The 14,160-nt window shown below is 34.5% G+C and overlaps 1 protein-coding gene across 1 annotated transcript in view; it reads left to right on the forward strand.

Annotated features, from left to right (window-relative positions):
- Positions 1 to 746: 746 nt before the first annotated feature.
- Positions 747 to 14,160, forward strand: part of LOC115446385 (protein dachsous) — a 308,434-nt gene continuing 295,020 nt past the window's right edge. The window contains 2 exon segments of the mRNA XM_030173034.2: positions 747 to 919; positions 10,821 to 12,567. Of these exon segments, the coding sequence (XP_030028894.1) occupies positions 10,864 to 12,567 (1,704 nt within the window). The 5' untranslated portion in view covers positions 747 to 919; positions 10,821 to 10,863.

Here is a 14,160-nt window from a genome sequence, read left to right on the forward strand (position 1 = left end):
ATACATTGAATAAATAATAAATTTAAAAAGTCTGTAAAGGAAATTTTTGTTTAATTTTGAATAAAAACAACTGGATAGCAATATTAATTGCGATCAACTAGTTTATATCTCTCCTTCGTACAAAAGACATCAACGCGTTATTATTCTGGTTTAAGAAACTTGTTGTTTAAGAATGTTTATTTTCTTCTCATTTTGTGTAATTATAGACTATAATTATATTTTTTAAATTGTTTGCAGCTATTTGTTATTTATTTAATAATAATATTTAAAACCCTAGAACCGCAACGAGTAAGTGATAAATTCCAAAAAATATAAATAATGATATAATTCTTAGTTTCGGGCGACTACCGTTTTCTAAAGAAAATAAAATTTAATTTTTACTGTTAAGGTACAACGAAGCTTTCATAAGTGGGTGCAAGATAAAAATGTAAAATTTAATAGCGTACGGTAAAATATCTTCCTATTCATTCATTGAAGATACATCTTTCCAAAAATAAAATTCACATTTCAATATAATTTTGAATTAAATTAAAAAACAACATGTAAAATCTTTCATCACTCAAAAGAAAAACAAAATATTAAAAGCGAAAACCGAAAACTTTATCAAGGCATTAACCGGGTATCAATCGTCGAAACCCAGAGCTACGCGTCTAAGGAGAGGCACAAAATTGGCTTTCAAACGGTATGCGAGCGCAACCTGTTTTAGGGGGAGACGCCCCCCACGGCGCCGCGCCGCGCCAGTGCCACCGCAGCCTCCGCACAGAACGGCTGTACGCGCGCGGAACAAACCGACACGTGAAAATTTCATAAAAGCTCAATAAATACTTGTGCATCGGATTGCAGTGTTGTGTGGTGTGATATGGTTTTAAATAACAGATAATGATTGTGGATATCGTTCAGTGTTTCTAGGATTCTGGAGGTTGGTTCATATTTACCATTCCACCCTGTTTTAAGGGTGTGTTAAATGTTAGAGTTGCGCAGGCGCAATTGGAATTACATTTACATAGCCGGAGAGCACGCGCGATAGAAGATCCAGTTTGCCGGCCTATGGCTAGAATAAATACGGTACAGATTTTCGTCATCTGTGATACTATTTTCATTAAATATGCGTTGGAAATATGAATTCTATGATGTAGAGATAACGTAGAGTTTGGAAAATTCGATACAATGTAGTATATGGAATTAAAATCAAGTGTAGTATTGTGATCAAATACTTTTCATTCTGTATTTGAAAATAATACAAAATGGAAAATAATAGTTTTCAAAAGCAATAGAGGTTATGAAACATATGCTATTATTGTAATGGAAGTTGATTACTTCTGTACATATTTCAGTCTTTTGTGTATAGAGTGCTCTTTTAAAGCTACTAAACCACCGACAAACTATTGCGTATCAATGGTATGAATCTAAATGATAAATCAGCGAAAGTTACATAGAAATAGGACCAGCCGCTCTCCTATTACAGAGAAATCTGCAATAACTTCATTTTGTCTACTAACACATTTAACTTTAAAATTGTTGAACTTAAGGGAATCAGTTTTACAAAGTTTAAGTTTAGAATAGTAGTTTAATCTTATGTAATGCTTTTATAATTATATAACAATTAAAAGTACACTACACACGTAAAATACGGTATTTAAAATAAACAATATTTATTATAACATAAAACTTAATATATAATTGTATTATTACGCGGAGTAATAAACCATTCTAGATTTTCTTTACAAACACTAAAAGCCCAAACAGGCTATAATAAAGTTTAAAGAACCATTATATTCAGTGTTAAAATGTGCAGACAAAATATAAATGTTCTTTTATAGGAGCTAATAGCTTTATCATAGTTTAAAAGCTTTACTGAATTTGAGGCGTTATTTCTAAGTACACTCAAGCTGCCTATTCGTGGTTATGAATAAAAATTTAGTGAAAAAATTGTAAAGGCCAAATATCCCAAGGAATGCCGAGGTTGTAGATAAACAATTTATTTTAAGAAAATAACAAGTCATAAACATAATTTAAGATAAAAAATTACATTTATTACGAAAATTTAAATCTAGATCTACGAGTCCACTTAAGTTGAGATAATCATTTAAATTTCGAACATAATAATTTAAATTTAGAACAAAAATATCTACATTTTGTGAATCTTCGCAATTATATAATGGTCAAAGAAATCCGTTACATATAAAAAACTTGAAACTATAGCACTAATATCACGTTTTACAAAAGTATTTATAATTCTCACAGCGCTTTGTCGTTAAACCCATCAATCTTTCTATGAGTTGGTGAGTGCGGTACTTTTATTTATCTCCTTTCGAACCTATCCTTTTAATTAAAACATTATCTATTTGTTTTGTTTAAGAAAGAAACCCATCGAGTTTTGTGTCAGTGTTATCCTGTCAAAAGACAAATGTTCGCCGGATACTTACCTGTTCAAATACTTAAATAGAATAAACTGTTTGTAATGATTACTGACATATTTAAAGATTTCTTTTAATGTGGAAAAGATTTTAGAATTAAAATCAATATGTATTATATAATTTTTTTATCGAATCACTTTCGTAGATATTTTAGATATTATCGTGTTTTAAAGGTAGTTATTTATTATTTAGTAATTTAAATTCTGGGTGATGAACAATTTATTTTATAAAAAGTAATACTGCAAAGATAGAGGTAGTAACTTGTAACAGCTGGATTGTTGGTGCACGTTTGAGTCGCCGTCGGTTGCCAATAAAAGTATTTTTAAAACAATAATTTATCTTAAGATATTTGGAGGCAAATAATTTCCAACAATCGAAATATAAATAATTTTGAATGTAATTACTCATTACCCTTTCAAATGCCATTTTACCTGAATCAAAATCGACACGACCCGAATAAAATTTAATATTTATAATATCACAGTGACCGTTATAGTGTCTGTCGACCCTCCAGCCGCCAAGCGTGTTCATACTAGCCTTTACAAAGCCACCATCGATAAGTAACAAACACATTGAATGCAAAGCAGCATTCGCAAATGTGCCTGCCATCTAGGGTTGCCACAAAACATATCTCCGCAGTTGTCGGAAAATTCACAATAATATTGCAATGTTACTGCAATGTCGTGACAACCGCGTTTCATATTTTATAGATTATATTTTCTTGAGAATTTAGACGTTATTATTTCTGCTTTAGTTTGATGTTGTAATATATATCGAGTTGCTATGATAAATTGTAATATTGCATTAATCTTTAACATTTCTGTATAAAATTTAAGAGATATTTTCATCAAAATTTAATTCATGGATTAATAATAAACGTAGTTTTTTTTTACATCGATTATAAAAAACAGATCGTCAACATTAGGGTAACCCCAACCCTAAGTAAGTATAAATACCATGCTCCTAAAGTGCTTATTGTGTTGCGTTGTCGTAGTGACGTTAACATAATTCAATAACGTATAATGTAATGGAATAATTTTGTTATGTGCGAGATAGAAAGATATGCGGTGTTGGGTAAACGTTGGATGCTGATGTTAATGGCAGTGGTTCTTAACCTTTGGCTATATGTTAATTGGCATACTTGAAGTTAGCGTATTGTAATTTCACTAGACGAAATGAGGATATATTTAAAATATAGAATTCCATTTCCATTGGTCTATTTTGTACTCTGAACCAATAGTTTAGAACAACTGGTGTAAGTTTAACAATACGTGCGTTTATAGCGTATATTATTGTTAAACGTTAAATATATTTGTAATATAAAACAATATAACATTATTTCTTTTAAACACACTTTACAAACATAAAAAAGTTTAGAGAACATAATTTACTTATATATTAAAATAAAATATCTTCTCTCTTATTAAAATAACATTGAATATTTAACGTCCAACATACAAATTGGCTCTCAACTCACAATTCAAGTGTTAAAGTCATCGACAGAATAAATAAATACATATAAATTCCTGAATCAAAAACGGCATTGTTCGTACAATTATCAAACATCGTGCCGGCTCTCTGGGCCCTGCCTCCCTCTCGTAACAAAGGCTGTAGGGTTGGCATTATTAGAAAATAAAAACATATATTTAAAAAGTTATCTAAAAACGTATTGAAAAATTGTTATAAAATGACTAAGCTGTTATATTAATTCGTTAGTTTATCCAATGGGTATTCGATTAAGTAATATTTCTTTCTTCCATAAATATAATTAAAAATAGATTTTATTAATTATTACGCCATGAACAAATCTCTCACAGTTTTACAATAGTAAATGCCAGTATAAAACATTCCAACACTGGAATACTGGCACAAAACCCCTGTTTGGCAACCATGGCCCGAGAAAAAAGGCCACAAGTGAAATTTGAGCATTCCGCACGACAGCGGCCAGCGCAGAAGCAGTCATAACTCAGGGGCCCTCGCATAGCGTGTGTTGGGCCACGAATTTTGGAATTTTTGATCTCGGCCGCCGACGCATACGCGGCATATTTCACGCTAATTTGATTTAGAAAAATAAAATTACTTTTTCTATTTACCTGTTTGTAAGTGTTCTTGCGTGGATTTGAGTATTATAATTAAAAACATTTTATATTGGTTACTTATATCCTTAATTATTTACTTACTTGGTCTGTTCCCTAACGTTATTGAGACAAACCTTTGAACTACCCATAAAAAACATGTCCACAAAAATTTCAATTAAATTCATAAACATTATAAAACCATATCTATCCCTTCACCGGCACTTCAAAACAAAATGTAATTACATAAATAAATTATTACACGTGTAATTCTAGTTAATACCACAAAATTACTCTTCGTACATTCACTATAAATATAATACGGCTATATATAAACATAGCGTGAGTTAATATGAATTTATGTTCGTTAATATGTTCCAAGATTGTGATATGTATCTTTGATAAAGGCTAGTAGTAAATGTGTCATTGGTAGTAATTCTGTTTGAAAATAGTTGGTAGAATGTGGAACGGCGCTTGTTACTTAAATTTTACTGCAAATTAGGTTATTTTTATAGTTATATAGATGTGTGATGATATACTGGATTGGCGTGGGAATGTAGTGTCTTGTTCCGGCAATCATGTTTCTGAGTTGGTTGTTTTAAATCCAGTAATGAATGATTTAATAATTTATTACTAGATAAAATAAAAATTTATAGTTTTAACATTGTGAAAAGTGATTACTCTGTTTGCATGGCGGTTAGTTGTTATAGATTCAGTAACTACGAATGATTTAATGATTTATTACTAGATAAAGTGCAACAATATAATTTTAACATTTTGAAAAATAGTTGCCCTGGTTGGACGGGGGTTATTCGTTATAGATCCAGTAACTATAAATGATTTAATGATTTATTAGTAGATAAAGTACTAATTATAATTTTAACATTGTGAAACAGGGTGCTGTGGTTGCGCCTCTGCCTACCCCGTCGGGGATAAAAGAGTGATGTATACTTTTGTATTTATTTTGTAAATAATTAATAGGAAATAAAAAGTATATAAAATAAAATTAACTGGCATTCGGTAATGGCCGTCGGTATTTTTTCGAAGATATTTTATATTCATTACGTTTTAAAGCTTTCATCCATGCAGCTTCCTTCAGTCTACATCATACCAGACTTAATTTTTGAAATTACCTCACTTTTTCACCAAAAAAGTACCATTAATTATAAACAACAAAAAATATAGAACACTCTAAGATAACCGAGAAGTCCGGTCCATCCATTAACTGGTTGAGAGACCTCTAAAAATGCAAGTTTACGACTACATCACCGGATCGCGTAGAATTAAGATTCGTTGATATGCAATATATTAAAAAGTTTGATATGCTCTGATTATTAGCTTTGACATAAAATTCTATCACCGACGCGAATTTACATGGCGACAAGTTTATTATCTGTTTTGTTATATAACGAATAAATGCATTCCTATAAGCAAATAACATTTTGTTTAATTAAAGTTTTGACCTTGAATTTATATTTCGAATAATTTATTGCTTTCATAATGATTATTTAAATTTAGAATTTATATTTACAATTGGAATATATTTTTTATTTTTAAGTTACAAAATATATCAGCCAGTATATATTTTTTTGTATATAAAATTCTCGTATAAGGGTAAAACAAAGTTTCATCTCACGTTTAATCTGTGAGAACATCCTCCCCGGTTTTTTCTGTCTCGTACCTGCGCAGATAAAAGCCGAGGGACCCTTTTAACAAAGACAACACTTGTCTATGGAAATTATTATTTGGAAACGATGTGTTGACGTTGGCAATATGCAAGCGGATTCTGTTAATGTGAACGGGAAATATTTTTTTAACATTACAAATAGTATCAAATTTTCTGGGATTAAGATATTCAAGAATTCGGGTTGTTTTTACACGTTATATCGACTATTATTTTTATATTGTTCTAAATAGCTTATTTCGGAGATATAAAAAAATACAATTTATAGTCCTTTTACGGTATAGTGTATTCAGAAAAAACAACACTAAAATTAAAGTAAATTTCCAGACCAAAATTTATTGAAGCGTAACATAATATAATTTTTCTATTATAAAATATATCTCATGAATTATCCTGCTTGTACATCCATGCCTTATCTAGTAATAATTAGTGAGATCACATTGAAACGCCACAACGCCTAGATCAAGCCAATTATAGTTTTGATATCCAGACATAGTAGCCATGGGCTACGCTGGCCCAATCTAAATGCTAAGAGGTTGCTTTAGCTGTTTGAAATGCCAGCAAGGAATCTATTTCTTCGTGTATGTTCAATAATGTCGGCTTTAGGCCAAAAATGTTACGTTATTGTACCTTTTTTATACTGACACACCAATGTGACCCCACTACACCTGATGGTAAGTGGAGTGCGGTTCAATAGAATGTTTGTGGACGAGAGATGATTACTCTTCGACAGTCGACACAATTATGCCGGTCTTTTGGTGCCGGATATATACAGGCTGATCCCGGGACATGACACTTACGTGGGTCACTATGGCGTTAACACCCATGTGTACAGTGGTCGCGGATATAAAATATATCCTACCACCAACAAACCTTGCTCGCATAGCTGAGATATTTTTTTAATTGTATGCAGACCGCTATGTAACCTATGCTATTTAGTTTGTGTAATTTCCTCGGCTATACAATATAAGCTAAACTAGTAATGGTCCTGGTTTGCGAATGGCATAGAGCTAAACTAAACTAGTAACGTTCGTCGTTTGCAACTGGCATAATAGGGAAACACACTTAAGAGAAAAAACCAAAATCTAGAGCCACGCTATATACCTGTCTATAGTATGAACGGACCGGCTCCACCGAGTTGCTACCAATGTCCGGCATAAAACCAAAGTGAAGAGACAGTTTGTTGCTGTGTCTTTTAAGGGGTTTACAGAGGTCTAAACATTACCTTTTCTTAACTAATATATTCTTTGAAGCAACAACGCAAATATGATTCTTTTGTAATGAAATAAAAATATTTTCCTTCATAGCCACGGCTGGGGGTAGGGTGTCAGTCCGCCGTGATCATGAAGACTGCAGTCTTCGAAACGTTGGAAGAAAATCTTATATAAAAACCGCGATAAAAACCGAAAAAATAGTTTTATTTTAATGTCTAACATTCGCGTAAACATAAGAAATCGATTCATCTGTAATTTCAGAAAAAGTAGTTACAATATATAAATTGTCCTTTATATGATTTAGAATGTTATTTATGCGATGCGTTCGTGGCTAAAATTTACAGAATAATTGAGAACCTAATACCAGGAATTGCGAAATTAGTATTGTTTCTGTGCTGTGAAATTTTATTAGCATTTAGGTAGGAATTTCGACCTTATTATCTGCATCGTCTAAAACCTAATTGGAAAATCATTTAAATTTACTTCACATGTGTTTGTACAAATAACTCTGAGGTAATCTCCATTTATCATGAGTAGTGATGGGTAGACCCGTCGTTTCTCTTAAAATTAATACTCAGGTCAAATAGGAATCTTTAATAGTTTAAATTCTGGCTACTAGTCATCAAGGTAATAAATTAAAATAAATACTAAATGCATTTTCGTTTATGTCCCTACCTGATAACATCTTAACCAGTTTATTTTTTTAAATACTATAATTTTTTACGCCATTTCGCAGACTAGATTCGGTATTTAAAAAATATAAATTATTAGAGATAATAATCACGTCAGCATCTAAAATGGAACGACTTTGCATATTAAACAGATTTGGATTTTTAACATACTTTTTATAAGATTAATATGGAGCGTTGAAATTAAATAGATATTAATATTTGTAAAGCATTTAATGTTAATTTATTTTCATAATATTAGGATGTATAATTTTAGTATTGTTGTTTATTGGATGTCTGAGAATTTTTATAACTTGTGCAATATTGTTAACAAATAATTATGTAAATCGGAATGGTGTTACCGTCACTTATTTGAAATTCAAAAATAGAAATAGAATTATAACTTGGAGATAAAGAATAAATATTTAATTAATTTAAATAAATAATATATTGTTGCAAGGATTTGCTAGTGTAAAGTTACCATTATACTCCCAAGTACACATAACAGACCGACTAGAGATAAAAGTAATAATTATAATTCTTCGGGGCAGTTCTACTTTTTTGTAAGATTATGTTGTAGTTATAGCTCCCGTGGGATAAAAAGTGGCAAAGCTTTAAAGTAAGGAACATAGTTAATTAAAATGGTATTAGTTCCACGTTATTTGTGAACATTTTTCATCCATTGTTCACATAAACACTATGACACAATTCACACGAGTTCATATCGAGTTAACAATGGGTTGTTTTAGAGTTGCTTTTTGCATGAATTTTGTAGAAAATGAATTATTATTTTCAGATATTATGTAGTTGATTCGAAATTTTTGAATTATAATAAAACAGTTCCTCTCATTTATTTATTGAGGTAAATATTTAATGAAAGTGTACGTTCAAATATTTATTATTTTCACCAGCATTTACTATTTTAAATTAAGAAGATAATACAAAAATATATGAATAATACATGTTTCCTATTATTAACTAACTTTAATCAACTAAGAACTTAAATTACTTTAGGTATACCTACCTAACCTTACCAAAAAGTATAAAATGCAAATTGATTAAACGTAATTTAACGGGCGTGTCGTCTGCTCTTGACTGTACCGGGCCGGTGAGACAATGACTCGCGCGGCAAAAACTCAATACCACAGTGACCTCTAAGACTGTGCTGTATTTGTAAATAGGCCGTATAGGCCGCGGCTTATGGGCGACAGCCTCTTAGGGGCGGCAGGCGGTACTATGATGTGATAGGAACGACCTTATCGCCTTATCAGGAACGAATTCCAGATTCTCGACTGATAATTATTAGAGAAACGTAGTATCACTGTTTTTTATACATACGTGCAAAGTGACTCCACTACACCTGATGGTAAGTGGAGTGGGGACCAACAGAATGTCGACTGACGAGAGATACATTACACCTTGCCAGTCAACAGAATTCCGTCGGTCTTTTAGAATCGGATATATATAAGCCGATCCCGGAACGCGACACTCTTACGTGGGCCTCTATGACGTTTTAACTTCTTGCGTACCGTGCTCGCTATCTGGGCGGGTATAAAAGATACCCTACCACCAGCAAACCACTTTGGCCGACCTGGGCATCGAACCCGAGACCACAACGCTGATGATTAATTTTAGTGTTCGATTTAAAAAAGTGATTGGAGTTAATTATTGTAATTGGTTAAACGCTAACTAAAAGTAAACGCGTTAGTCTAAAGTCTAATCGGGTTTGGCACACACGTCTTTATGTCGTGTGCAATAAGAATTAAAATATTTTTTATTCATAGTAAAAAGTAAAAAAATTATTCCACGGTTATACAAATATATATCTTTACCTAAATAAATACTTGTATACGGGTGGTATTATATCTCTACATCTTATCTTTACGAGATAATGTAAAATGAAATTAGATACTACCGTCAGGTGGAGTACGTCCACAGTAACGTGCACTTGTGAAAAATAAAAAGTACCAGACCGGTAATCGAACGGTTAGTTTGAAATTTTTTAATGACCATCGGGCTATATTAATTAATCAATCTCATCTTTGAGTAAGATCTTAAGTAGACATTTAATATTGAATTATTTATGAATAAAGCTTAACTTCTCATTTGAGAGCTTGTTCGCAACTAAGCCGCTTTTAAAGAAACAAAACTCAGCTCTCAAAATCCGTTATATGATGTACATATAAGATATCACTTGAGATGTTGTTAATATCTGTTTATTTAATAGCGACGACTGTTAGATGCTGACTTTAAATTGACAGCGTTTCAGCTTATATCGCACTTGAGAGCGACACTGAGTTGCATCTCAATACGGCCCTAAGAATGATTATTGAATTCGGTTACATTCGGTTCTTTTTGGGGGAATGAGACAAAAAAACCTAGTAGAAGTATTATAGACAAAACACTTTGAACAATTTATATGATATTTGTGACATAATTTTGTATGTTTTTACAGTGCCTTAATATTCCCCTTTATTCCGTGTTTTATATTTAGTTGTTTTTTCAATGTATAAATTAATTGTCTTTATTTGAGCTTAATGCATAATTTCTACTAATATAATTACGATAACGATACAACCGCCTACAACAAATTGAAATTAGACTGGAAAGTAGGAATAAATGGTAATATAGGTAGATAGGTTGTATCATACCTAGCAATTACACTGAAAAATCTATACTATTATATAAAATTGAATAGTTTGAATGCGCTAATCTCGGGACCGACTTGTTCGCTATTATAATTGGTCTTGTATCTATTCCAGATGAGAGTGACAATGTGCGTGCGGTGATCGTAGCGGTGGCGCGATGCTGCGCGTGGTGGCGTGTCTGCTGGTGGCCTCGGCGGCGGCGCAGCACGTGCGCGAGTTCACTGTGCGCGAGAACGCGCGCGCCGGCACGCTCGTCGGCAACCTCGGCGACGAGCTGCCAGACGCCGCGCCGCCCTACACCATCGTGCCCGTCCCAGGCAGTGCCGTGCACGACCACCTGCGCATCGACCCGCACACCGGCGAGATCACCACCCGCGTGCCTCTAGACAGAGAGGACAGAGATCACTACGCCCTTGTCGCAATCCCCGCTAGCGGCGACAATATTCGCGTCGTCGTGCGTGTGTCCGACGAGAATGACAACGCACCCACCTTCCCCACCCCCATTATGAACGTAGAGTTCTCTGAGAACACGCCGCGCGACGTTAAACGCAAGTTAAACCCCGCCAAAGATGAGGACCTGGGTGCTTTCAATACTCAAAGGTACAATATAGTGTCAGGGAATACGGATAATGCGTTTAGACTCTCCTCCCATAGGGAGAGAGACGGTGTGCTATATTTAGATTTGCAAATTAATGGATTTTTGGATAGGGAGATGACTGATCATTACCAGTTAGTTATTGAAGCGTTAGATGGGGGCACGCCGCCTTTGCGCGGCACCATGACTGTAAATATTACCATTCTGGACGTGAATGACAACCCGCCGGTGTTCGCCGAGAGCGCGTACTCGGCGACGATACCAGAGAACGCGACGGTCGGCACGGCCGTGTTAAAAGTGTTCGCCACCGACTTGGACGCGGGTGAGAACGGCCTCATAGAGTACTCGATAAACAGGAGACAGAGCGACAAAGAAAACATGTTTAAAATAGACCCCGATACAGGTGAGATCATTGTGAACAAAGCTTTAGATTTCGAAACGAAGGAGCTGCATGAGTTAGTGGTTGTCGCGAGGGATAAAGGCGCGCAGCCTTTGGAGACCACCGCCTTCGTATCGATCAGGGTTACCGACGTTAATGATAACCAGCCCACGATAGACGTAATCTTCCTGAGCGATGACGCCACTCCGAAGATTTCCGAATCCGCACAACTGGACGAGTTCGTCGCGAGAATATCGGTTCACGATCCCGATTCGAAAACCGAATACGCGAATGTAAACGTTACGTTGAGCGGGGGCGATGGTCATTTCGATTTGCGCACGCACGATAATATAATCTACTTGGTGGTTGTGGCGCTACCATTGGATCGCGAATCGCAGTCGTCTTACACTTTAAACGTGGTCGCGACGGATAAGGGATCGCCTCCGCTCCACGCGTCTCGGATCATTTCGCTTCGAGTTACTGACGTGAACGATAACGCTCCAACATTCGTCGAATCTGAGTACAAAGCGAGTGTCCCTGAGGCCGCAGCGCCAGGCACTCCGGTAGTCCAAGTCTCAGCTACTGACGTAGATGAGGGGGAAAACTCCGAAATCCGCTATTCATTACTACCGACGCCGCAGTCGGATTGGTTCTCGATAGACGAGCGGTCTGGGTTGGTGACGACTAAAACTCGAGTCGATTGCGAAACGAATCCGATGCCGAAATTGACGGTGGTGGCGAGTGACCGTGGTAGGCCGTCACTGTCGTCGACCGCGGCGCTAGTGGTTACCGTTCTGGATGTGAATGACAACGAGCCGACCTTCGACCAGTCCTTCTACAACGTCACCGTGCCAGAGAACGAGGCCGTCGGCAGCTGCATTTTAAAGGTGAGTTTTTTATTGTTTTATTTTGATTGACAGTAATATTGTTTGGTTATCTTTAAATTTATACATTTATTTAGATTTATTAGTTTTATAATCCTTGAATAAATTATAATTACTTATCTCTAATTTTGACGGCAACTAAATTGAAAATCATTATTTTTCTTTAATATCTTTCTAGACTAGAAAGTACAATTTATGTTCTGTCAAATCAAAATTTATTTACGCTGTATTAAACATAAAGCCATGCCATGCGATTTTCCTAACAATTCGCATATCAATTGAGCTTCACCTTTCATGCCTAAACATTTACCCTAACAAGCTATAATAGAATTGTCACAACTCGTACCCGCAACCTATCACAACCTATCACTGACATTTACTCGGCATTCTGCCAAACGATGCGGTGGAACTATAATTTAATCATTTCTCACAAATTACTGCACTTGGCTTGAATTGATTTCCACTTTTCGCTGTTTTTGTAACGTTATTGCACGTGAGTATAGGCTGCAGCCTGGTTTGGAAAAGTCTGAGTACTAAGTTTGGTTCTGATCGGGAGGAATTTTAGGTTTCAAGATTTTTTATCGGTACATAGTTAATAATATTACAGTATTATGGAAAGAAATGTAGATTTATTAATCTTAACTACCTTCAAAATTGAAATTACGTTTTCATACCTGGAAAAAGATGTTCAGTATTATGATAGAAGTTAGAATTTTGTCTACCTTCTTGATCAAGGTGTGAAAATATTCAGTTATATCAGAATAGATTATGTGTTACAGTAGAATTACTTATAAAGTAGCAACTATGTAACAATTATGGAACGCCACGGAGAATTGTAATGTGTATAATTACAACTATACTATCAGATAAAATTGCCATTGAAATAACACTTCCGGCTTTAGATTACATCGCCACTTCCGTTAATCTGTAGGGGTGAAAGTCAATTATGAAATACTTTATTGCCAATTTAATATACCTATAATTATAGATATGTATAATATGACTTAATTGGAATGTTGCCATGTATTTCTAAGGAATCCTGGAATTAGTATTTTTGATTTTAAGATTGGTAATGGCTTAAAATTCACTTTCGTCATTCTTATTAATTTCTTTCTGTATAGGTCGGTATACGCTTTTCCGATATTATAGATGTTAATATGCAATGTGGATTACTCACAATCAGTTATCTATCTGGTCGTTTGAAGTTTTTTGACGTAAGTGTTCTAAAGTTTCTTTTTGTTATACGGGCACAAATAATTGACCCCACAGCAAATGATGATAAGTTGAGTGACATTTAATAGAATATCGATTGGTGGGAGATGATTACCACTTGTCAGTCGACATAATTATGCCGGCCTGTTGGAACCGGATATGTACAGGCTGATTCCGGAACGCAACACGTACGTAGGGCATTATGGCGGGTTTTAACACCTTGTGTACGGTGGTCGCTAGCCGGGCTTATACTAAATATAATCTACCACCAACAAATTTATACATTATGCTTTCAACATCATGACTTACAAATAATAATTTATCGACTATGTTATATATTACTTATCTCAGAGCAGACTTTGCAACGAACAAAATTACAAAACT

The sequence above is a fragment of the Manduca sexta genome, chromosome 24 (assembly GCF_014839805.1).
Source record: "Manduca sexta isolate Smith_Timp_Sample1 chromosome 24, JHU_Msex_v1.0, whole genome shotgun sequence".
Lineage (NCBI taxonomy): Eukaryota > Metazoa > Arthropoda > Insecta > Lepidoptera > Sphingidae > Manduca > Manduca sexta.